The sequence below is a fragment of the Bos indicus x Bos taurus genome, chromosome 11, assembly GCF_003369695.1.
Source record: "Bos indicus x Bos taurus breed Angus x Brahman F1 hybrid chromosome 11, Bos_hybrid_MaternalHap_v2.0, whole genome shotgun sequence".
Taxonomy (NCBI): Eukaryota; Metazoa; Chordata; class Mammalia; order Artiodactyla; family Bovidae; genus Bos; species Bos indicus x Bos taurus.
In genome coordinates, this window is record NC_040086.1 from 95,228,482 (window position 1) to 95,252,471 (window position 23,990).

Consider the following 23,990-nt stretch of genomic DNA (forward strand, 5'->3'; position numbering starts at 1 on the left):
ATGGACTGCAGCAAGCCAGGCTTATCTGTCCATCACCAACTCACCAACATGCTCCAACTCATGTCCATTGAGTCAATGATGCCATCCAACCATCTCATCCTCTGTCCTCCCCTTCTCCTCCTGCCCTCAATCTTTCCCAGAATCAGGGTCTTTTCCAATGAGTAGGGTCTTTTCCAATGAGTTGGTTCTTCGCATCAGGTGTCCCAAGTATTCCAGCTTCAACTTCAGCATCGGTCCTTCCAATGAATAAATATTCAGGGTTGATTTCCTTTAGGATTGACTGGTTTGATCTCCTTGCAGGTTCATCATAGTGCCTGCCAGAGTTACAAATGCTAATTGTGGAATGAGTCAGCTTTTTAAAGCGCCAAAGCTTGAATTGGCCTAAAGATCGCGCAGAGAAATTTACACCCGGGAAAGCACCCTCAACTCTCCCTTTCAGAAACCATTTCTAACAACCGCTGGAAATGAAAATATCCTAGCTCCTTTAAGATAGCCCATGGGGATTTGGGTCACCTAAACAGATGCCCAACCCGTGGCGTTTCGCTTGGAAATCGTTTCCAAGTAGCCCTGCCTTATTTACTCCGCCGGGGAGGTAGGGCCCGCAGGAAGACCTGGCCACTTCAGCTCTGGAGAAATACACAAACAGGTCTTCACCTGGCACACCAGGACCCCTTACGCTCCCTTCCAAGGGCGCGCCCCGGGGACCCAGTCCTCCAGGCTGGGAGCGGTTGGCCGCCGCGCTCTTCCGGGGTCTGGAGGAGGAGCGAAGGTCTAAGACCCGCCCCCACTGGGGCGGAGCCACGGCCCAGGACTGGCCTAAACCGTCGCAGGTAATGCAGTCTGGAGCTGAGTCGGGGTGCTCCGGGACCCCGGTTGGAGGCGATCCCGGGTGGGGGCGGCTGCATCTTTTAGGGGAATGGAGCTAGGCCGGGTAGAAAACGCCGGGTAGACCTCCTCAGGCTCCGGCCCAGCCACACTGACGGACAGGAACCAGCCGGTTCTCTCCTGACCCTGTCTCCTATCGCTTATCGCTGCCACGCGGGGATGGGACTGGGGGATGGGACTGGCAGGGGCTGCTTCGGGAGGTCCCGGGCCAGGTGAAGTTTACGCCACTGAGCTTTGGGCTTTGGGAACAGCAGTTAGTGGCTTAGGCTGAAGGTTGGATTTATCCATTCACGTCCCGGAAATGTTATCTATTTTCTTTCATCATTCACTCATCCCTCACTTCTGCTCTATACCGGCCACTAGTTGGTTCTCTGAATGCATCGGAGAGGCCCAGCTCCCTTGGAATTTAGTCTAGAATCTAGTCTAGAGACTTTTAAATAGATAATTACATTAAGGGTGATCCTGCAATTACGATAGCTTAATGGATACCTTCGGATGGAGAATAACTTGAGAATGTAAGAGGAAAGCAACAAATAAGGGAAGGTTTCACTAAGGATGGGACAGTTGAACTGGACTTTGGAGGTTAACTAGGACTTTGCTAGTTGACCAGAGGGAAGGGACATTTCAGGTAAGGGAAGCAGCCTAAGATGCAAGTTATGAAAGACATTTCAAAGGAACAAATGTAGTAAGAACAGCTCAATATAGCAAGAAATTTAGAGTTGAGCTCCTGAAAAGGTTGAGACCAGAAGGCTTTGAATGTCATTCTGGGGCCAAGAGTTATCCTAGAGTTTGGTATTTCTCAGCTTTTTAAAGTGTTTTATCTTTTGATAAATATAAATACCTTATGACCTCCAAAATTATTTTGATATATGCCATTTACCCATGAAAACCATAGACACAGAAAACTTCAAGCAAAAAAAATTCTCTAATTGGATTAAGAAAATTGTGTTATTGTTGCCTTCCAAATGTAAGTTTTTATCAAAAGGTTGGTAGTGCTTCAGATCTGGCCCTAGAAATGGGTGTATCAACAGGAAATTTTTTAAAATGGGAAGTAATCTCTGTGTGTTAGGTAGAAGATAATCGTCAATGTCTAAAGAGTGCCTTTCTGTCTTATGCATAGGACATCATGAAGCAGCTGCCAGTCTTGGAGCCTGGAGACAAGCCCAGGAAAGAAACATGGTCTGTAAGGAAGGATTCAGACAGAGAAACACATGAGTTTTTGTTTCATTTATAAGTAGTTTACTAACATATTTGATCATCTATGAAAAACAGTAGAGATGAAACTGTCTGCAGTTTCTGGTAATTAGACTCAAACTGTCTGAGAAGGTCTTTGGAGTAAAGGTAGTGGGGCAATAATTATCACAGAGCAGATGTTGATTTTATTAGAATCCATTTACCAAGACGAGTAAGACACTGGCCATCTGGCATCCTCAGCTCCAGCACTGTGTCTTCCCCCTAGCTGTGACTCATTTTTTAAGGTTTTCAGGGAATTAGATTAAACTGGCTTCACTGTTTCTTGAGTGCTTGTTCAACTCACCCTTCATTCAACAACTAACACTGGCCTGACGGGCAGTTACGGTGTAGATGCTGAAGGTACAAAGGTGAATGAATAGTCTCAGCGTGGGGGCGGCTGCAGACTAACGTGGTGATGGTGATGAAAAGCGATCAGTGCTGAAGCAGGGCTCATAGAGGGCTGTAGAGAGGAGGCAGTGCTTCTGCAGGACCTTGGAGGAGAGCCTTTGATCTGCCTTCTCTGTGTTCACTTTTGCCCTCTACCCATCAAAAATCTGATCATGGTATTCTCTGGATTAAAAGCCTTTTGTTCCTCTGTGTTGGTCTTAGGATAGAAACCAGAGTCCATAAAATGACCCGCTGGGCCCTGCATAATCTGTCCCTACCTACTTTTCCAACTTTACGACCCCCTGCTCACCCTTTGTTCTCTTTCTCTTCCTTTAACGTGGTTTGCACTCTCCCACTGAGGAACTGAACAGGCTGGTCCTTCTACCTGGATCACCCTTTCCCCCCATCTTTTGTCCCTTTCTTTACCCAGCTATTAATAACTTCTACTCATACTTCAGATCTCAGTTAAAATGGGGCTCCTTTAGGAAGTCTTCTGTGACCACTCTTGTCCCCACCCAACTCTCCTTACAGAGGAGGGACCCCCTGTGATATGTTCTCATACTGTATATCCAGTTATCCTTTATAGCACAGTTGAAATGAAGTGGTTATTTGTGAAATTACCTGTTTAGTGTTTTTCTTCCCAACTAGTCTGGCAGGGCTATGAAGCAGGGACTTCTTTTGTCTTATTCACCATGTAGCTGGAGGGCTGTGTGCCCTTGAATAAGTTATTTAACCTTTCTAAGCCTCAGGTCCGTAGCTATAAAACTCCGATGATAACGGTACTGTCCTCAAAGGGGTTTTGTACAAGTTGAGTGAAACCAGGGTTGTAGCAAAGTTAGCGGTAGGCATGGTACATGGTTAGCAGTCATTCGGGCAGTAATGTGATACGTGAATCTGGACATCAAAAGAGAGATCTGGAAAAGAAACAGATTTTGAAATCACTGATGAACATGTAGATAGGTGGTAATTGAAGCCATCAGTACACATAGGATTGATCAGATAAGCAAACCTAGACTAAGACAAAGAATCCATGGGGGTTGGAAGAAAGCTGGAGGGAAAGGAGTCAGAGAAGGAAACAGAAAGTGCAGCCAGACAGGTGGATAGAGAACCAAAAGGAAAGAGTGGGGAAGCCAGGCCAGAAGAAAGGTGCGAGAAGGAGGGAAGAGCCAAGAGTCCCAAATGCCAGAAAAACAGCTACAGAATTTTCTTTTCCAACCAGAAAGGTTGAAGTGTCTGCATTCAGAATAACTTTACAGAATGGAATGAATGGATCCTGTATTTGATTTTTCAAAGAGCTAGCTTTGGCTTCCATCAGGTCAAGCTTTATGAGTAATCTGGAAAAGCTCTTAAAATTCAATGAAGGATGGAGAATATTACTTGGCAGAGGGAAGCATTACTGGCTAGTGGTGGGAGCTTTGTTGCTGTTGGTTCTCACGCGATTATACATAAAGCTCCGGCTATCATTTACTGAGTCGTTCCCTGCTGTGTGACAAGAGTGCATCTCATTCTTCACAGGTACAATTCTTGCTGTCTTCATTTTACAAATGAGGAAACTAAAGTGACTTCTAAAGGGGCATACCTGGAGAAAGCATGAGAACTAGGACTTGAACTAGGTCTGTCTGAATGGGCAAGCCGTGCTCATAAGTACCATCTTGTGCCAGGACATACCATTGAACATTTCTGTGTATCAGTTTCTGCCTCTACCACATGGGGACAATAACTAGTCCAGGGCATCCTCAGGAGGTTAATGTCAGATGAAAGTAGGGACAGAAGTAAAAAATCAAAGGTTATGTGCAAAGGGACGGTACTGTTGTTAATCAGAAAAATGCTGCTTTGCTAGGTATTATTTTAAAAGTCTGTGTGTGTATAAGACCCTTCTCTCTGGTGACTGTTCCATGAGGAGTGCAAAGAACACACTGCTGCATTTATTCTCTGCTCAGGCCTCCTGAATATATCCTCCCTTTGGCAGGTACACCCTGACCCTGGTTGGAGACAGCCCCTGTGCACGGGTTGGTCACAGCTGCTCATATTTACCCCCTGTTGGTGATGCCGAGAGAGGGAAGGTCTTCATTGTTGGGGGAGCAGATCCAAACAGAAGCTTCTCAGATGTGCACACCATAGATCTGGGTAAGACCAGCAGTGGAGGGGACTTCCCTGGCGGTCCAGTGGTTGGGACTCCAAGTTTCCGCTGTAGGGAACATGTATTTGATCCCTGGTGGGGGAACAAGGATACCTTGCCATGTGGCATGGTTAAAAAAAAAAAGACCAGAAGCTACAGAGCAAGTGCCCTTTGGCTAGAGAGCAGGGCTTTGTGCTGCTGGCCATGATCATTCCTAAGATTATTAGTTCAAACATGTACATTACCATATATAAAATAAGTAACCAGTGGGAAATTGCTGTGTGTGAGCTCCTGGAGCTTACTCAAACTCATGTCTATCAAGTTGGTGATGCCATCCAACCATCTCATTCTCTGTCATCCCCTTCTCCTCCTATCTTCAATCTTTCCCAGCATCAGGGTCTTTTCAAATGAGTCAGTTCTTTGCATCAGGTAGCCAAAGTAGTTGAGCTTCAGCTTCAGCATCAGTCCTTCCAATGAATATTCAGGACTGATTTCCTTTAGGATTGACTGGTTTGATCTCCTTGAAGTTCAAGGGACTCTCAAGAGTCTTCTCCAACACCACAATTCAAAAGCATCAATTCTTCAGCGCTCAGCTTTCTTTATAGTCCAACTCTGACATCCATACATGACTACTGGAAAAATCATAGCTTTGACTAGATGGACCTTTGCTGGCAAAGTAATGTTTCTGCATTTTAGTATCTTGCCTAGGTTGGTCATAGCTTTCTTCCAAGGTGCAAGCATCTTTTAATTTCATGGCTGCAGTCACCATCTGCAGTGATTTTGGAGCCCCCAAAATAAAGTCTCTCACTGTTTCCATTGTTTCCCCATCTATTTGCCATGAAGTGATGGGACCAGATGCCATGATCTTCATTTTTTGAATGCTAAGTTTTAAGCCAGCTTTTTGACTCTCCTCTTTCACTTTCATTAAGAGGCTCTTTAGTTCTGTTTTGCTTTCTGCCATAAGGGTGGTTTCATCTGCATATCTGAGGTTATTGATATTTCTCTAGGCAATCTTGAATCCAGCTCGTGCTTCATCCAGCCTGGCATTTTGCATGACATGCTCTGCATGTAAGTTAAATAAACAGTGTGACAGTATACAGCCTTGACGTACTCCTTTCCCTATTTGAGACCAGTCTGTTATTCCATGTCCAGTTCTACCTGTCCCTTCATGACCTGCATACAGATTTCTCAAGAGGCAGGTCAGGTGGCCTGGTATTCCTATCTCTTTCAGAATATTCCACAGTTTGCTATGATCCACACAGTCAAAGGCTTTGGCATAGTCAATAAAGCTGAAGTAGATGTTTTTCTGGAACTCTCTTGCTTTTTCCATGATCCAGTGGATGTTGGCAATTTGATCTCTGGTTCTTCTGCCTTTTCTGAAATCTAGCTTGAACATCTGGAAGTTCAGGGTTCACGTACTGTTGAAGCCTGGCTTGGAGAATTTTGAGCATTACTTTACTAGCGTGTGAGATGAGTGCAATTGTGTGGTAGTTTGAGCATTCTTTGGCATTGCCTTTCTTTGGGATTGGCATGAAAACTGACCTTTTCCAGTCCTGTGGCCACTGCTGAGTTTTCCAAATTTGCTGGCATGTTGAGTGCAGCACTTTCACAGCATCATCTTTTAGGATTTGAAATAGCTCAACTGGAATTCTATCACTTCCACTAGCTTTGTTCATAGCGTTGCTTCCTAAGACCCACTTGACGTCACATTCCAGGATGTCTGGCTCTAGATGAGTGATCACACCATCATGGTTATTTGGGTCATGAAGATCTTTTTTGTATAGTTCTTCTGTATGTTGTTGCCACCTCTTCTTAATATCTTCTGCTTCTGTTAGGTCCATACCATTTCTGTCCTTTATTGTGCCCATCTTTACATGAAATGTTTCCTTGGTATCTCTAATTTTCTTGAAAAGATCTCTAGTCTTTCCCATTCCATTGTTTTCCTCTATTTCTTTGCACTGATAGCTGAGGAAAGCTTTCTTATCTCTAATCGCTATTCTTTGGAACTCTGCATTCAGATGGGTATATCTTTCCTTTTCTCCTTTGCCTTTAGCTTCTCTTCTTTTCTCAGCTATTTGTAAGGCCTCCTCAGACAACCATTTTACCTTTTTGCATTTCTTTTTCTTGGGGATGGTCTTGATCACTACCTCCTATACAATGTCATGAACCCCTGTCCACAGTTCTTCAGGCACTCTGTCTATCAGATCTAATCCCTTGAATCTATTTGTCACTTCCACTGTGTAATCATAAGGGATTTGATTTAGGTCATACCTGAATGGTTTAGTGCTTTTCCCTACTTTCTTCAATTTAAGTCTGAATTTGGCAATAAGGAGTTCATGATCTGAGCCACAGTCAGCTCCCTGTCTTGTTTTTGCTGACTGTAGAGAGCTTCTCCATCTTTGACTGCAAAGAATATAATCAATCTGATTTCGGTGTTGACCATCTGGTGATGTCCATGTGTAGAGTCTTCTCTTGTGTTGTTGGAAGTGAGTGTTTGCTATCACCAGTGCGTTCTCTTGGCAGAACTCTGTTAGTCTTTTCCCTGCTTCATTTGTATTCCAAGGCCAAATTTACCTGTTACTCCACGTATCTCTTGACCTCCTACTTTTGCATTCCAGTCCCTTATAATGAAAAGAACATATTTTTGGGGTGTTAGTTCTAGAAGGTCTTATAGATCCTCATAAAACCATTCAGCTTCAGCTTCTCTGGCATTACTGGTTGGGGCATAGACTTGGATTACTGTGATATTGAATAGGTTTGCCTTGAAAATGAACAGAGATGATTATGTTGTTTTTGACATTATATCCAAGTACTGCATTTTGGACTCTTTTGTTGACTATGAGGGCTACTCCATTGCTTTTAAGGGATTCTTGCCCACAGTAGTAGATATAATGGTCATCTGAGTTGAATTCACCCATTCTAGTCCATTTTAGTTCACTGAACATCACTGAAAAGTCCCTAAAAACTCAACAGACTCCAGGAATATATCCACCAAACTAAGCCTCCCTTGATTTGGGGCAAAGAGTCCATTTGGAGCCCTGGACAGCCAGCCACTCATTTATCAGATGTTTCTCTAGGAGACACTGATTCCTTCACCTCTTACATCCACATCACCAAATCCTAAATATCTCTATTTTCATGCATGTCTTTCCATTTGCATGGCTACTACTGTGGTCCAAGCCTCAGTGTCTCCCAGCTACACTCTTAAAACAACCTTCTTACTGATCTGCCTGCTTCCAAACTTACCCCCTGTGCAGTGCATTTTCAGTACTCAGGTGAGTATTTGATAAAATATAAGTCTGATTATGTCACTCCGCAGTTTCAGGCCTTCCCCAGCTTCATCTCCTGGCTCTCCGAAACCGCATTTGCTCCACTGAATATCCTTTGGTTTCTTGAACTCTATTGGTCTCCAAGCCTTTGCATCTATTGTTCCATCTGCTTGGGACACTTTTCCTTGTCATCTGACTGCTTTCCATCTTTCCGACCCCAGGTTAAATGTCACTTCCAGGGACTTCCCTGGTGGTTGAGACTCTGCTCTCTTAATGCAGGGAGCACGCATTTGATCCCTGGTCAGAGAACTAAGATCCCACATGCCAGCGTGGAACGGCCAAAGTACATAAATAAACAAAAATGAATGAAAGAAAAGTCACTTCATTAGGAAGCTTGCCCTGGTATATCTGGACTAGTTTAGGTACTGCCACTGAAAAGGGGCAACTCTTCTGTTTTTCGTCTCTATTCCTGTGCTACCTCCTGACACACCTTCAGTACTTGCCTTCTGACTGACAAATATGTGGGGATTTTTTCCCCACAGCAGATAATTCTGCAACACCAGCTGGATGTCCTACAACTCAGCTCAGTTCTATCTGGAGTTAGACTCCAAGCCCACAGGTGAAGGGCTCAGACCCACAAGATTCTCCCTGCTCCCTTTCAGATGCCAATCACAAGGCCACAGGCAGTTCTGACCAACCCCTTTAAATGGGAGGGTCCCCTGACACCCTCCTCTGTTCAGTTCAGTCGCTCAGTCGTGTCTGACTCTTTGCGACCCCATGAATTGCAGCACACCAGGCCTCCCTGTCCATCACCAACTCCCGGAGTTCACTCAGACTCACGTCCATTGAGTCACTGATGCCATCCAGCCGTCTCATCCTCTGTTGTCCCCTTCTCCTCCTGCCCCCAATCCTTCCCAGCATCAGAGTCTTTTCCAGTGAGTCAGCTCTTCGCATGAGGTGGCCAAAGTACTGGAGTTTCAGCTTTAGCATCATTCCTTCCAAAGAAATCCCAGGGCTGATCTCCTTCAGAATGAACTGGTTGGATCTCCTTGCAGTCCAAGGGACTCTCAAGAGTCTTCTCCAACACCACAGTTCAAAAGCATCAATTCAAAAAAAAAAAAGGCATCAATTCTTTGGCACTCAGCCTTCTTCACAGTCCAACTCTCACATCCATACATGACCACAGGAAAAACCATAGCCTTGACTAGACAGACCTTTGTTGGCAAAGTAATGTCTCTGCTTTTGAATACGCTATCTAGGTTGGTCATAACTTTTCTTCAAAGGAGTAAGCGTCTTTTAATTTCATGGCTGCAGTCACCATCTGCAGTGATTTGGGAGCCCCAGAAAATAAAGTCTGACACTGTTTCCACTGTTTCCCCATCTATTTCCCATGAAGTGATGGGACCAGATGCCATGGTCTTCGTTTTCTGAATGTTGAGTTTTAAGCCAACTTTTTCACTCTCCTCTTTCACCTTCATCAAGAGACTTTTTAGTTCCTCTTCACTTTCTGCCATAATGGTGGTGTCATCTGCATATCTGAGGTTATTGATATTTCTCCCGGCAATCTTGATTCCAGCTTGTGCTTCTTCCAGCCCAGCGTTTCTCATGATGTACTCCGCATAGAAGTACATAGACACCCTCCTCAGCTTCCATTAATTTCTGGTTAATTTCCTCAAGAGGCCACCAAGCTCAGGAAAACAGCCAAACAGAAAAGATGCTTAGAGCAAAGTATGTGGGGAAAGGCACTCCTGTGCCCCGTCCAGGTGCCCTACCTTTGCAACACTTCCATGTATTCACCAACCCGGAAACTCTGAACCCTGCCTTTTTTCTGGAGGAGTAATTGATTACATTAAGGCCGTTGGTGATTGTCAACCTCCATCCGTCTCCTTTCCCCAGAGCTGGGGGTGGGGTTGTCTGTGGCTGAAAGTTCTAACCTTGTAGTCTCACGCTTTCTTCCCCTGGCAACCAGCCCCCATCTTTAGGGGCTTTCCAAAAGTCACCTTATTAACATAAACTCAGGGACTTCCCTGGTGATCCAGTGGTTAAGACTTTGTACATCCAGTGTAGCGGGAGTGGGTTGGATCTCTGGTACAAGAAATAAGACTCCACATGCCTCATGGTGTGGCCAAAAAACCCCCATAAACTCAGGTGTGGTTAACAGGGGGTTTGTCATCAATAACAAGACACTTACCAGTCTTATTACTTAGGTCATCACAAAGGTTTTCAGAGCTCTTTGCCTAAACAGATGAAGGTCAAATATATATTTCCTAACATAAATGACAATGACACAATCACTCTCTGTGTTTCCATAGCATCCTGTACTTTCCCATCTTTATCCCTCTTCACAACCCTGTTCACATGGGATTGTTTCCTTGTTTATCTTCCCTACCAAAGTATAAGCTCCTTGGAAACAGGGAACATAGTTATAAATATGTATTTTTTTCTTTTTTTTGCCCTGCCATGCAGCTTATTGAGCCTGGCTCACGGCAGTGAAAGCATCGCATCCTAACCTCTAGGTTATCAGAGAACTCTCAACATCGTTATACTACCTCTCATTGCATCCCCAGCCATTATCATAGCACCCGGCACAGAGTAGGTGCTTTATAAGTATTTGGATGAATGAATGAACTAACAAGTGACTACTGTGTACTACATAATGGCAAAAGAAAACTGGTGTGGTGTTGTTCAGTTGCTAAGTTGTGTCTGACTCTTTGTGACCCCATGGACTGCAGCACACCAGGCTTCCCTGTCCTTCTCTATCTCCCCGAGTTTGCTCAGTCTCATGTCTGTTGAGTTGATGATGCCGTCCAACCATCTCATCCTCTGTCTCCTCCTTCTCTTCCTGCCCTCTGTCTTTCCCAGCATCAGAGTCTTTTCCAGTGAGTCAGCTCTTTGTTTCAGGGGGCCAAAGTACTGGAGCTTCAGCTTCAGCATCAGTCCTTCCAATGAATATTCAGGGTTGATTTCCTTTAGGATTGACTGGTTTGATCTCCTTGCTTTCCAAGGGACTCTCAAGAGTCTTCTTCAGAACCACAGTTCAAAAATGTGTTGTTAACGTGTTTTATTAGGTTCATGTAACATGGGTGTTATTGTTTTGATCTTAGTTGTGTATCAACCACATGTGCAGGAGTCTACTTGTAAAACTTGAAGTTGTTTGGCCTCTGTTGTAGTCTTGGAAGATCTGACATCAGTAGGCCTGGATGTCTGCATGGTGACAATTTTTTGCAACTGACCTGCCGGGTTCTCATTCTCCACAATTTCCTCCAATTCTCTGTAGGCATTTGAATTTCTACACACTGTACTAGGATTTCAAAGGTAAATTAAATCTCTTTCATCTCTCAAGAAGTTTACCATCTAGTACAGTTATAATTCTGTTGTGACTTGTTACTACTTTTGTGACTCTGGCTAAACCACCTAAACCATCTGGGGTTCAGTGTCCCATAATAACTCGCTTCACTTGGCACTTGTAATGATCTAACAAGACAATGCCTGTGAAGGCCCTATGTGAGTGGTTTACTAATTAAAATCACTAAGAAGTCAGGTATTAATAGTCTGTGGAATTGTTTTAGCCAGAAGTCCTTTACCTAGAGGTAATAGAAACTGTCTTCACCAACCAAAAAAAAATTAAAAAACCTAGAGAGAGAATCCATGGGCAGGGAATTTGGCCTAGCCTCCGGAGAGAGTGGAGGCGGGACTTAGAAAGCTGACAAAAACTGCCTATTTTCTCCCTTATTCTGCAGGGAGATGGGGGAAATATGTTTGTTTGTTTGTTTTTTCAGTTTGACCGAACCAGGTCTTAGTTGAGGCATGCAAACTCTTGGCTGTGGCATGTGGGATCTAGTTCCCCAACCAGGGATCGAACCCAGGCCTCCTGCTTTGGGAGCTCAGAGTCCCAGTCATTGGACACCAGAGGAGTCTCTAGGGGGATCTGCTCCTTTATGTAGATGTTTCATTCTTCTCTTCTCCACACCGTGGCTTTCTCTGCTTCTCCACATATGGTAGAAGATGGGCGCCCAAACCCAGAAATCTATTTGAATTCCAAATTCTTGGGGGAGAGGCTCTGATGGGCTCGTCTTGGGTCCGATGACTACCTTTGGCCCTATCAGCTAAAGCTAGGAAGTCAAGGTGTAGTATAACCCACTCTCCTGGGATCTATCCCTGGGATCGGGAGATGGGGCAGGTCCCATCAGATCAGATCAGATCAGATCAGTCGCTCAGTCATGTCTGACTCTTTGCGACCCCATGAATCGCAGCACGCCAGGCCTCCCTGTCCATCATCAACTCCCGGAGTTCACTCAGACTCACGTCCATCGAGTCAGTGATGCCATCCAGCCATCTCATCCTCTATCGTCCCCTTCTCCTCCTGCCCCCAATCCCTCCCAGCATCAGTCTTTTCCAATGAGTCAACTCTTCGCATGAAGTGGCCAAAGTACTGGAGTTTCAGCTTTAGCATCATTCCTTCCAAAGAAATCCCAGGGCTGATCTCCTTCAGAATGGACTGGTTGGATCTCCTTGCAGTCCAAGGGACTCTCAAGAGTCTTCTCCAACACCACAGTTCAAAAGCATCAATTCTTCGGCACTCAGCCTTCTTCACAGTCCAACTCTCACATCCATACATGACCACAGGAAAAACCATAGCCTTGACTAGACGAACCTTTGTTGGCAAAGTAATGTCTCTGCTTTTGAATATGCTATCTAGGTTGGTCATAACTTTCCTTCCAAGGAGTAAGCGTTTTTTAATTTCATGGCTACAGTCACCATCTGTAGTGATTTTGGAGCCCCAGAAAATAAAGTCTGACACTGTTTCCACTGTTTCCCCATCTATTTCCCATGAAGTGGTGGGACTGGATGCCATGATCTTCGTTTTCTGAATGTTGAGCTTTAAGCCAGGTTTTTCACTCTCCACTTTCACTTTCATCAAGAGGCTTTTTAGTTCCTCTTCACTTTCTGCCATAAGGGTGGTGTCATCTGCATATCTGAGGTTATTGATATTTCTCCCGGCAATCTTGATTCCAGCTTGTGTTTCTTCCAGTCCAGCATTTCTCATGATGTACTCTGCATATAAGTTAAATAAACAGGGTGACAATATACAGCCTTGACGAACTCCTTTTCCTATTTGGAACCAGTCTGTTGTTCCATGTCCAGTTCTAACTGTTGCTTCCTGACCTGCATACAGATTTCTCAAGAGGCAGGTCAGGTGGTCTGGTATTCCCATCTCTTTCAGAATTTTCCACAGTTGATTGTGATCCACACAGTCAAAGGCTTTGGCATAGTCAATAAAGCAGAAATAGATGTTTTTCTGGAACTCTCTTGCTTTTTCTATGATCCAGCGGATGTTGTCAATTTGATCTCTAGTTCCTCTGCCTTTTCTAAAACCAGCTTGACCGCATAGAATACGGTTTATGGACAGGCCGACAGCCCCCAATGTGTCTGATGTAAAATGTTCTGGAGGTTGACCACATTCCCTTTAAGTGATCTGCTGGTTGTTCACTTACACTTTTAACCCCTTTTTCCTTTTTCACCCTCCCCCAAGTTTGTCAGCCACTATAAACCACTGGCAGCCCCAATCTAGGAACTGGGTGAAATGTTTTCTAGGAACACACCAGTGGGATTTAGCCACCTCAGAGGGCCTCCTGCCCCGGTACGAGCACACCAGCTTCATTCCCTCCTGCACACCTCACAGCATCTGGGTGTTTGGAGGGGCCGACCAGTCAGGAAATCGAAACTGCCTGCAAGTTCTGAATCCTGGTAAGTAGCTGATGGTTATTTTATTTACAAAAATGAATAAGTAAATCCAATTTCCATTCCTGTACCAAAGTCCCATTTGGATTTTACTGACTGATCCATTTAACCTTTGCTAACCTCATAGAAAAATAGACATTTCCACTTCGAATAGAATCTGAAAATCATAAATGATATTTTGTTTTCCTCCTAAGTTGCACAAAGTATCAACTTCTGAAAAGTCAAAGCTGAAAGAGACTTCAGAAAACAGTTATGCCAAGTGGGCAACCTGGTCTAGCGACGGGGGGTGACTTTCCTAAAGTCATCAGGGAATCAGAGCCTTGAGCAGGCTCGAATCCGAGTCACTCTATCAGAGGTCTCAAATGGGGGTGATTGTGCCCGCCAGGAGACAGTTGGCATGTTGCACCTTGGGGCAGGGCATCTAATGTGTGGAGGCCAGAGATGCTACCATACATCCTGTAATGCAGTGGTCCCCAACCTTTTTGGCACCAGGGACTGGTTTTGTGGAAGACAAATTTTCCATGGACAGGGGTGGGAGCGGGGTGGGGTCATGGTTTGGGGATGATTCAAACTTATTACATTTATTGTCACTTTATTTCTATTATTATTACATCGGCTCCACCTCAGATCATCAGGCATTAGATCCTGGAGGCTGAGGACCCCTGCTATAATGCATAGGGCAGCCTCTCACAATAAAGAATTGTCTGGTCTAGAATGTCAATAGTGCCAAAGTTTAGAAACCCTGCTCGAGATCCTCTTAGTATGTTTCTTTTAGCCAAAAAGTACAAAGTTCCTGACTCGTCTCACTGGCAGTTTTGTCACAGAGGAAGCAGTTTGGGGACATCACTGCTGCAAGGATGTTGCTGAGCCACCCATGGGGGTGGACCTGACTTTCTGTCAGTTAGAAACACTTTTTTGTTGTTTTGCTCTTTGTAAATTTTTCAATATGCATTGAAAAATGTCTAAAAAGTGTAAATAAGTGGACAAAAGCCATCCACAATCCTATGATATTAAGGTTATTAATATCAATATATTAATATCAATATAAGGCTATATTGCTATAGCCTATATATAAGGCTATTAATATTAATAACAGTTCTGTGTACTTCCTTTCTGTCTTTTCTCTGCATTTTTGTAAACCTGAGATCTTTGTATTTTACCATTACACTGTTGTGTCTTTTTAATTTCATAATTAGCACAGAAATGATTCCCTATCAACAAAGCTTTGCTAAAATCATTTTTAATGGCTGTATAACACTCAATTTTATGATGATACCATAATTCCTCTGTTTTTTTTTTTTTAACATGTAGGCTGTCTTCAGATTTCTATCATTATAAATAACAAAGTAGTGAATATCTTTGTTCAGAAGTCATTGAAAATGTATTTCAAATTATTGCCTTAGAATTCATGCCCAGAAATAAAAGAACTAGATAAAACCCTGGACTTTGCTTTTTTTGTTTGTTTGTTTGTTACTTTAAGGCTTTTAGTACATGCTATCAAATTGTTCTCCAGGAAGACTTTTTTTAATTTTCTTTTTTGGCCACATTGCACAGTTTGTGCAATCCCAATTCCCTGACCCAGGATTGAATCCGGGCCCAGAGAGTGAAAGCCCAGAATCCTAACCACTAGGCTACCAGGGGACTCCATCTCTAGAAGGATTTTTTTCAACTTATCCTCTCTCCAATTGTGTTTAATAGTTCTTGTTTCACTCCTGACTGGCACTGAATTTATCATGTTTAAGCACTGCTAATTTGATGGGCAAAAGTAAAAAAACACAAACGATTGTATCTAATTGTTTAAATATGCAGTTTGTTCATTACTAGTAACCTGGACATTTTTCATGTAACAGTCAGCTCTTGCCTGGTTACCTGTGTCAACGATAGGTTTACTTGTATAACAGTTGGTCTTCTTTGTCATTCTGGGACAGTAATAATTTCTATCTTGTTAGGTTTGGCAAGAATTAACTCACGTCTGGCTCATAGTTAACATTCAGTAATTGTTGTGGCTGATGTAGCTATGGTTTGACAGATGGAAATCAGTTCCAGAGCCCTGGCCTCTCAATTTTTCAGTGATGGCATCTATTTTAAATAAAATACAGTAAGAATTTGGAAAGCTTCTGTCAAAGAAATTGACTTTCCACCAGATCCTTTCCTGTCCTGGAAAGTATAGTTTGACACCATGACCAAGAAATATGAATGATATAAGTGCATCATTAATTTCTTGTGTTACTAAGGCAAGTTCCTCAGTCTTAGGATTCCTTTCTGATTATTTGTGCTAGCATTTGACTTGGCAGCCACACAATCTCAATTTTATGACAGTACCATAATTCCTCTGTTTTGTTTTGTTTTTTATTCTGAAGGTTGTATGCTTTCTAACTCCTCCTAAGATCTAAAAGTTCCCCAAGATCTGTAGCTATAGAGGCAATTACATTATGCTTTGTTATTTCAGCTTTTAGTTTTTGTTGTTTGTTTTTTTTGGCTATGAAGTTTGTGGGATATTCGTTCACCAACCAGGGATCGAACCCAAGACACCTGCAGTGGAAGCCCAGAGTCTTAATCACTGGACTGTCAGGGAAGTCCCCATTATCCTTTGGATATAGGCTGAGACTTGTTTGGTCTCCAGGTTCATGTTTTGAGTCCCACACATACTACAAATGCTTCATGCACCACTTTGTATATTGAATGAAGACCTTTACACGAGACACAGAATTTCCCAGTCAAGAAATAATTCCTGGGAATTCCCTGATGGTCCAGTGGTTAAGACTTGGAGTTTTCACTGCCGTGGGCTCAGGTTTAAGCCCTGGTTGGGGAACTAAAATCCCACAAGCCATGCAGCATGGCAGAAAGGAAGGAAGGAAGAAAGAAAGAAAAGAAGTAGTGGAATGACTGTAGGAGTTTTGACAGATCTGTATTCAGAGCCCTGCCCTACTACTCACCAACACTGTGACTGGGGGAAAGGATTTAAACTTTCTGAGCTTCAGTTCCTTCATCTGCCAAGTGGGGATACTTTCCACCTGCTCCCAGGATTGCCCGAGGATGATGGAGATGGTGGCGTGCTCAGGGCAGTGATTCTGCCCACAGAAGGTGCTCAGTTACCGCTTGTGTTTCTGTAAAATGTGTGCTTCCTTTTGAAAAAAAAAATGAGCTTCTGTTCACCCGCCCAGGTGGTAGAACTTCATTCTCAAGTCAGAAGTGTGGAATATACATAGATCTTGATGTTGAAATGGAATTTGAATTCCAACTCAGCCATTTACTGGTCATGCCATCTTAAATGAGTGACTTAATCTATCTTTGCTTCAATTCCTTATCTGTAAATGGGGGAAGAAATATTTATTTGGCACATAGTGTTTAGTGGGGACAATTACTACTACTACTATTACAACTACTACTACTACTAAGACTGTAATGATATTGTCCACTTTTTTTTAATGGCCACATATCCTGAGAAACATATCCTGCTTTCTTGCACCCAGTGGGAATGAGTTTGCTCAATGTTGGGCTCCTCTGGGTGGGCACAGGGCAGGATAGTCAGCAAAGGGGAATAGGGTGCAGAAAGGATGTTTAATGCTTCCAAAAACAAATTGTCCTCCTTAATTATACCTGTGGCTTTTCACTCGTGAGAATTTGGGTCTATCTGGACACATTCTGAGTATTGTCCCCTACCCCTCCTTGAATTTGATGGCAGGAGATCCCTGCCTAGACCTACCCTGTCCCTCTTGGGGATTGGGGTTTGCCAAGTGACCCTACCCAGCCTCAATGTCTGAGGCCCTCAGCCTGGGGATTTAGATGCCTACCTTCTCTCTGGACCAGATACCAGGACTTGGACTACCCCAGAGGTGACCGGCCCACCGCCATCCCCAAGAACTTTCCACACGTCATCGGCAGCCATTGGAGACCAGCTGTATGTCTTTGGGGGCGGAGAGAGAGGTGCCCAGCCCGTGCAGGATGTGCAGCTTCATGTGTTTGATGCAAGTATGAATGGGGTGGGAGACCCCTGGGGCCACCTCCTACCTGGTCAGGGCTGCCCTGGCCTGCAGCTTACCTGATGCAGGAAACAGATTAGAAAATGACAACCTGGCTGTGGGTCTCAATTCTAGACTTCTTCAGTATTTCTCTTAGCTGGTATCTTCTACCCATAGCTAAAATTGCATTTAAAGAGGAATAACTGATCAATTTAAAAAATGTAGACAGTATAGTTTATCAAGCAAAAGAGAAAAAAGTTTCTCCTTAGGCCTTTCCTTCCCACTGCCCAGACAGAGGTAAATACTGTTAGCTATTCCTAATAGTCTAACTTCCAGATTTTTCTGTGCATTTATAAATCATATGCACATGTATATGTGAACACCTATGAATTTTCTATGAACTTTGAAATTATATGAAAACTTAAAACACATACATGAAAATACTAATTATAAATACTGTTCTGACTTTTACTTTTGTGGGTCTAAGGGTAGATCTTAGGGGCTTCCCTGATGGCTCAGTGGTAAAGAATCCACCTGCAGTGCAGGAGACTCGGGTTCAGTCCCTAGTTTGGGAAGATTCCCTAGAGGAGGAAATGGCAGTCCACTCCAGTGTTCTTGCCTGGAGAATCCCATGGACAGAGGAGCCTGGCGGGCTATAGTCCGTAGGGTCGCAAAGAGTCGAACAGAACTGAGCAACTAAACACGCATGCATACAAGGGTAGATCTTAGTTGAAAGCGTAAACTTTGCAGCCACAGGAAGTGGACTTGGAACCAGATCTGACATCTACTTTCTGTATCACTTTAGACTAATTTCTTAATCTCTCTAGGCCTTAGTTTGCTATAAAATGGAGATAGTAATAGTGCCTAACACAAAGAATTGGAAAGATTAAATGAGATAATGTAATAGTGTATAGCCATTCTGACACATAGGAAACACCTAATAAATTTTCACTGTATTATTATTATTTCTTCATTTAATCACACATCATGGATCTCTGCTAAGCCAACAATTTCCTTGCAAAGCATATTTTTCTGTGAGCATCCTTTATTCATTCAGTCATTTTCCTATAGATTGCTGACAGTGTTACAGTGAATATATACATTAATTTATGTATGTGTTACAATGTTTAGGGCTCCCCAGGTGGTGCTAATGGTAGAGAACACACCTGCCAATGCAGGAGATGCAAGAGATACAGGTTCAATCCCTGGGTCAGGAGAATCCCCTAAAGGAGGGCATGGTAATCCACTCCGGTATTCACACCTGAAGAATCTCATGGACAGAGGAGCCTGGCAGGCTACTGTCCATAGGATCACAAAGAATTAGATATGACTGAAGTGACTTAGCACAGCACACAACATTTAATGTGGAATAGATGCTGAGGAGTGGAATCACTGGGTCAAAATGGTATGAATATTTAATATATTTAATATTGTAAGACCTTTTGCCAATCTTTTGTCTAAGTAGTGTTTATTTACATTTCTTTCTTTTAGTAGTGGGCATTTATGAATAACGCTTTACAAATATCATGTAACAAAAATAATTTTCCTGTGTTTTTACACCTTTTTTGAAAAAAGGCAATAAGCAAAATTGAAAACTTAAAGTTTAAATTAAAATTAATACATGTCACAATACGAATTTTTCCAGAAAAAATGGACTCTGATTCTTTTAAAGCAGTTTTAAAAAAATATTGGCTTTGAATACATAAAACTGTGAGAGAAAAAATATATGTACATATATATATGCCTACATATATGTGTGTGTGTGTGTATATATATATAATTCTATAACCTCAAAATTGTTAACATTTCAGTGCAATTATGGTCCTTTTTTTAAAAATAGTAGAGATAATTCTAGATGTGCTATTGTGTCTTGTATTTTTCACTTAAGCATTTCCCCAGTAATCACAAAGTTTTCTCAGTGTTTTTATTTATTTTATTTTATTTTATTTAACTTTACAATATTGTATTGGTTTTGCCATATATCAAAATGAATCTTCTCAGTGTTTTTAATGAGCACATAATATTCTGACTGTAGCAATAACTCACTCATTCACTTGTTAATGGACTTAGGGGCTATTTCTGGTTCTCCCCTATTATTAATATAAACAATACTGTGGTAAACATACTTACCACTTAAGTATGCATATGCATCAACTTTCTCAGGTTATTTCAAATTGTATTTCTTGGAACACTGAGGGCTCTGTGAACAACCTTCAGGCATGTTGCAAATGGTAATTCAGAGATAAATTGTTTGTCAGGCTATTGTCTAAGATAATTTTTGTAGCACTCCTTTAAGACTTTTCTGGTATGTTGAAGTGATTGATTTTCCTCAATTCTATACATGTACAATTTTGAAGATATGAAGGGTTATCAACAGGTAGAATGCATCCGCTCTATTAGGATCATACTCATATTAATAACTCTCGTACTGAGTCCTTTCTTTGTGCCTGTGCTTTACATGTATCATCTCATTTAATCCACACTTCAACCCTGAGAGGTAGGTATTACCGGGTACTCTCTTTCTCTTCATTTTATAGCTGCACTAACTGAAGCTTAGAAAATTAACACGTGCAAGGCCATATAATTATTCAGTGAAATAACCCAGTTTTAACTCCAAATCCTATATTCTAATCATTATCCTATACAACCACTTCAGGAGGCCCTGCTAACTTTAAAAGTAGTAAATTTTTTTCCCCTACTCTTCCAGCTAATCAATTAAGGATAGTGTTTTGAAAAAGAGAATACTCTGAAGGTCTGTCCCAGAAGAAGGAAGCTCACTCTTTTTAATTTTGGGGTAGTTCAAGGTTAAAGAAACTTAAGGGAGGTATTTTTTAAATTCAAAACACAAAGTGGTTCGTTAATGCCCAGTGGAAGGGGTAGGCATATTAGGTAGTGAGTTCTCTAGTCCTGGACACACGTCAGCAGAGGCTGTAAAGGTTGTGGATGGAGGGAGGCCTGGGTTGGGCTGGCAAGTCACAGTGAATGACCCCCAGGCCGCTCTCTGTTCAGCGCATCTCCACTTGCTGGGAGGTGAGGCTTAGGTATAGTCCTCACATTTTTGCTTCATACTTTTGTCACCTTATGTCATGGGATTTATTTTTCCAGACACCCTGACCTGGTCACAACCAGAGACACATGGAAAACCTCCATCCCCCCGACATGGTCACGTGATGGTGGCAGCAGGGACAAAGCTCTTCATCCATGGTGGCTTGGCAGGGGACAATTTCTATGATGATCTCCATTGCATTGATATCAGTAAGTAGGGTAGGGGGCATGGGGGCTTGCTTGTCTGCTTAAAATTAAATAAAATATACTTTGACTAGAGCCTTGCTCTCAACCAGCCAGTAGACTCTTTGCTAGATTCTCTCAAATGTGACCTGAATAATAATAATAATAAAAGCAAGTCTTTCCTAAGTGTTTGCCATGTATTGGGTTGACCAGAAAGTCTGTCCAAGTTTTTCTGTAAGATCTTACAGAAAATTCATGATGAATTTTCTGGCCAACCCAAGACCTATCCATTAATTCTTTCTTATCCTTCCAACAACCCTTCTCTTTCATTAAAATTCATTGTGTCTTGTGCTTCCCGAAGGACTGGATTTCTTTCAAGTTGTAGCCTTTAATTCTCTGGATAACTTTTAGAGTGTGTCTGGAGGTGGACAACCAGAACTGTCATGCTAAATTGTTAAAAAATGCTGAGAAAAGGAAAGTTAGGAATAAACATGAGTATTGTCTTTAAGCGTTTGAATGACCTCAAAAAAGTCCCGAGAGGCTGGACACTTTTGGGGTCATTCTTCCAGACTCTGAAGTCCCTTAGGGCAGGGACTTTGTCTCTTTTTCCCTTAGTGTATTTCCATCATTGAGTACAATGTCTGGCGGGTCGCAGATGATGAGTGTATATCTGTTAAGAGTGGACAGATAGGGACTTCCCTGGTGGTCCAGTGGTTAAGACTTCACGGTTCCACTGCAGGGGGCAGAGGTATGACCCCTTGCTGGAGAACTAAGATCCTGCCTGCCACACAGTGCAACCAAAAAAAAAAAAGTGGACAGAAAAACAAATGAACATAATCTGCAGTGCTCCAGACTACAGGAATTGGAACCATGGGCAGAAGGCATGAGAACTGCTGTGCAAGTATCAGGCTACCTTGCCAAACAGTGGGTTCTCTGATTTGGTGACATTGGAGGCTGGCTGACACTGGCAAGGATATTTGGCTGGACTCGGTGATTCTCCCTTCCAACCCAGTTGCTGGACCCCTGCCTTGAACTGACAGATGGAAAATATCTTCACAGGAGCATTCCTTGCAGGCAGGCAAACAGGGTTTTAATGCTTATTTTAAAAAAAGAAAGTCCTTTTCTCTTGTAGGAGGAACTATTTCCTAGCTATTTTTCCTCCTTTCCTACCCAGGTTGTTCTCTAAAACCTAAAATCCGGTGAGGTCCTGCCTCCTTTAAATGCTTGTCTGAAAAGTTGCAACTATCTGCAGAAATAGGTAGGAAATAGGCGCTGAGGCAGCACGTTACAGCGTAGAGAACACAGATCTGGGAGTCAGACCTGAGTGCAGTTCCAGCTGTGCCACCTGCTAGCTGTGGGACTTCTTCCCCCTCTCTAATCCTGTTTCTTCATCTTCAAGAACAAAGAAAGTAGGCAGAAGTGAGTAGTAGCAATTTTATGCAGCTATGAGAATAAAGTAAACCAGATTTTTGAAGTGTCTAGTCAGCACTCACAAAGTTGCAAAGTAACTGTTACTGTTTCAGACATGCATGTGTGTGCACATACAGGCATGCTTGTGCACGCGCGTGCGCACACACACACACACACACACACCCCCTTACCTGCTCCTGGGCTCCTACGGAGTTAATGGTGATGGTCACCAAAGCTTAGATCACATTCCTCAGTGTGCTCCGAAGACCACCTACATCAGAATCATCTGGGGATGCTTGTTAACAACTATAGATGACTGAGCCCCCTCCCTCCCTCCCTCTCTGGACTATCCAGACAGAATTTCAAGCTCCCCCAAGGAATTTTTGTGCACGCCAAACCTTGCTCTATTATCTTGAGAACTCTTTATGAGTGAAGTTCAGGGGTTGGTTTGCAAACTGCAGACGTCTGACAGGTTCCGTCTGAAACCATTGTCTAGGCCAGGTTTTGCCCACTTTCCATCTCTTGGCAGGTGACATGAAGTGGCAGAAGCTAAGGCCCACTGGGGCAGCTCCCACAGGCTGTGCTGCCCACTCAGCTGTGGCTGTGGGGAAACACCTGTATGTCTTCGGAGGAATGACTCCCACAGGAGCCCTGAATACAATGTACCAGTATCACATAGGTGAGCAGATGTTCACTGTGGGTCTTTAAACAAGTATCACCCTTCTTTGAAACTATCACAATGCTTCGGTCTTTCAATTTGGCCACTCCACATCCAAGGCCGAAGGAATAAAAACCAGACTTTCAGGGAATGACATCATCAAAGCTGTAAGAGTATCATTAGGGTACCCGACCCCCCTGCCCCCGACTTTTCCTGTTTCTTTTAGGGCTCAGGTGATATAGCACATCACTGAACATTTTTGGAAATTTTTAACAGACTTTTTTTCTCCCCCCAAAATAGAAAAGCAGCATTGGACCTTGCTTAAATTTGAGAATTCTCCACCCACTGGACGGTTGGACCATTCCATGTGTATCATTCCGTGGCCAGGGACGTGTACTTCTGAGAAAGAAGATTCAAATTCTGCCACTGTAAACCGTGATGCTGAGAAAGGGGATTCCACTGAGAAAGGAGTGACTCAAGGTGGTGACTCACAGGAGGAAAGTCAGGCTGACACACTGCTCTGTTTCGTGTTCGGTGGAATGAATACAGAGGGGGAAATCTATGACGATTGTATTGTGACTGCAGTTGATTAATAAAACCCATGTTTTTACTGCTTTTAAATGTCAATTACTTGCAGAAAAGTTCAGTCAAACAGTTGTTTTCATATCTCCAAAATTGTCTGCACTATGTATGTATCCCTTTGGCTCTTACCTACTGTGGTAGGTGAAGAGATGAACTGGATAGCCCAGGCAGGGCAAAAACCTTAATAAAGGTTTTTTTAATCAGCAATACGTCCAGGTAACTAACTGGCTGGTTATGAATACTAATCACAAAAATGTTGCAGATATCCTAATTGCAAGATACGACAAAAGTTGTAGAAATCAGTGAGTGGACATTCCCAAGCTGGTGTTTTAACATTTGACTGCACCAGGCCTTAGTTGCAGCATGCAGGATCTAGTTCCTTGACCAAGGATGGAACCCATGCTCCCTTCATTAGAAGCATGGAGTCTTAGCCACCACCCACCAGGGAAATCCAGGGAGGTGCTTTCAATATTAGCAGCTCCTCAGAAAGAGGTGTACTGTTGACTTTTGGTACG

The 23,990-nt window shown here is 43.0% G+C and overlaps 1 protein-coding gene across 5 annotated transcripts; it reads left to right on the forward strand.

The window, feature by feature from the left end:
* The first annotated feature begins 792 nt into the window (after window positions 1–792).
* On the forward strand, window positions 793–23,682 carry RABEPK (Rab9 effector protein with kelch motifs). 5 transcript variants are annotated; one of them, XM_027556261.1, is made up of 8 exons: window positions 793–830; window positions 2,006–2,064; window positions 4,475–4,632; window positions 13,489–13,641; window positions 17,446–17,607; window positions 20,703–20,852; window positions 22,765–22,914; window positions 23,194–23,682. In XM_027556261.1, the coding sequence occupies exons 2-8, from the start codon at window positions 2,012–2,014 to the stop codon at window positions 23,484–23,486; spliced, it is 1,119 nt and encodes a 372-aa protein (XP_027412062.1). In that variant the 5' UTR covers window positions 793–830; window positions 2,006–2,011; the 3' UTR covers window positions 23,487–23,682. The 5 variants fall into 5 exon arrangements, with proteins under 5 accessions (XP_027412062.1, XP_027412064.1, XP_027412065.1 ...); XM_027556263.1 differs by lacking the exon at window positions 22,765–22,914 and having other exon boundaries at window positions 796–830; XM_027556264.1 differs by lacking the exon at window positions 17,446–17,607 and having other exon boundaries at window positions 796–830.
* The last annotated feature ends 308 nt before the right edge of the window (window positions 23,683–23,990 follow it).

Coding starts and splice junctions, on each gene's coding strand:
- RABEPK (XM_027556261.1), top strand. CDS start 2,012: ATGAAGCAGCTGCCAGTCTTGGAGCCTGGAGACAAGCCCAGGAAAGAA. Junction 20,853..22,764: donor TCTCCATTGCATTGATATCA/GTAAGTAGGGTA, acceptor ATCTCTTGGCAG/GTGACATGAAGTGGCAGAAG. Junction 22,915..23,193: donor AATGTACCAGTATCACATAG/GTGAGCAGATGT, acceptor CCCCCAAAATAG/AAAAGCAGCATTGGACCTTG.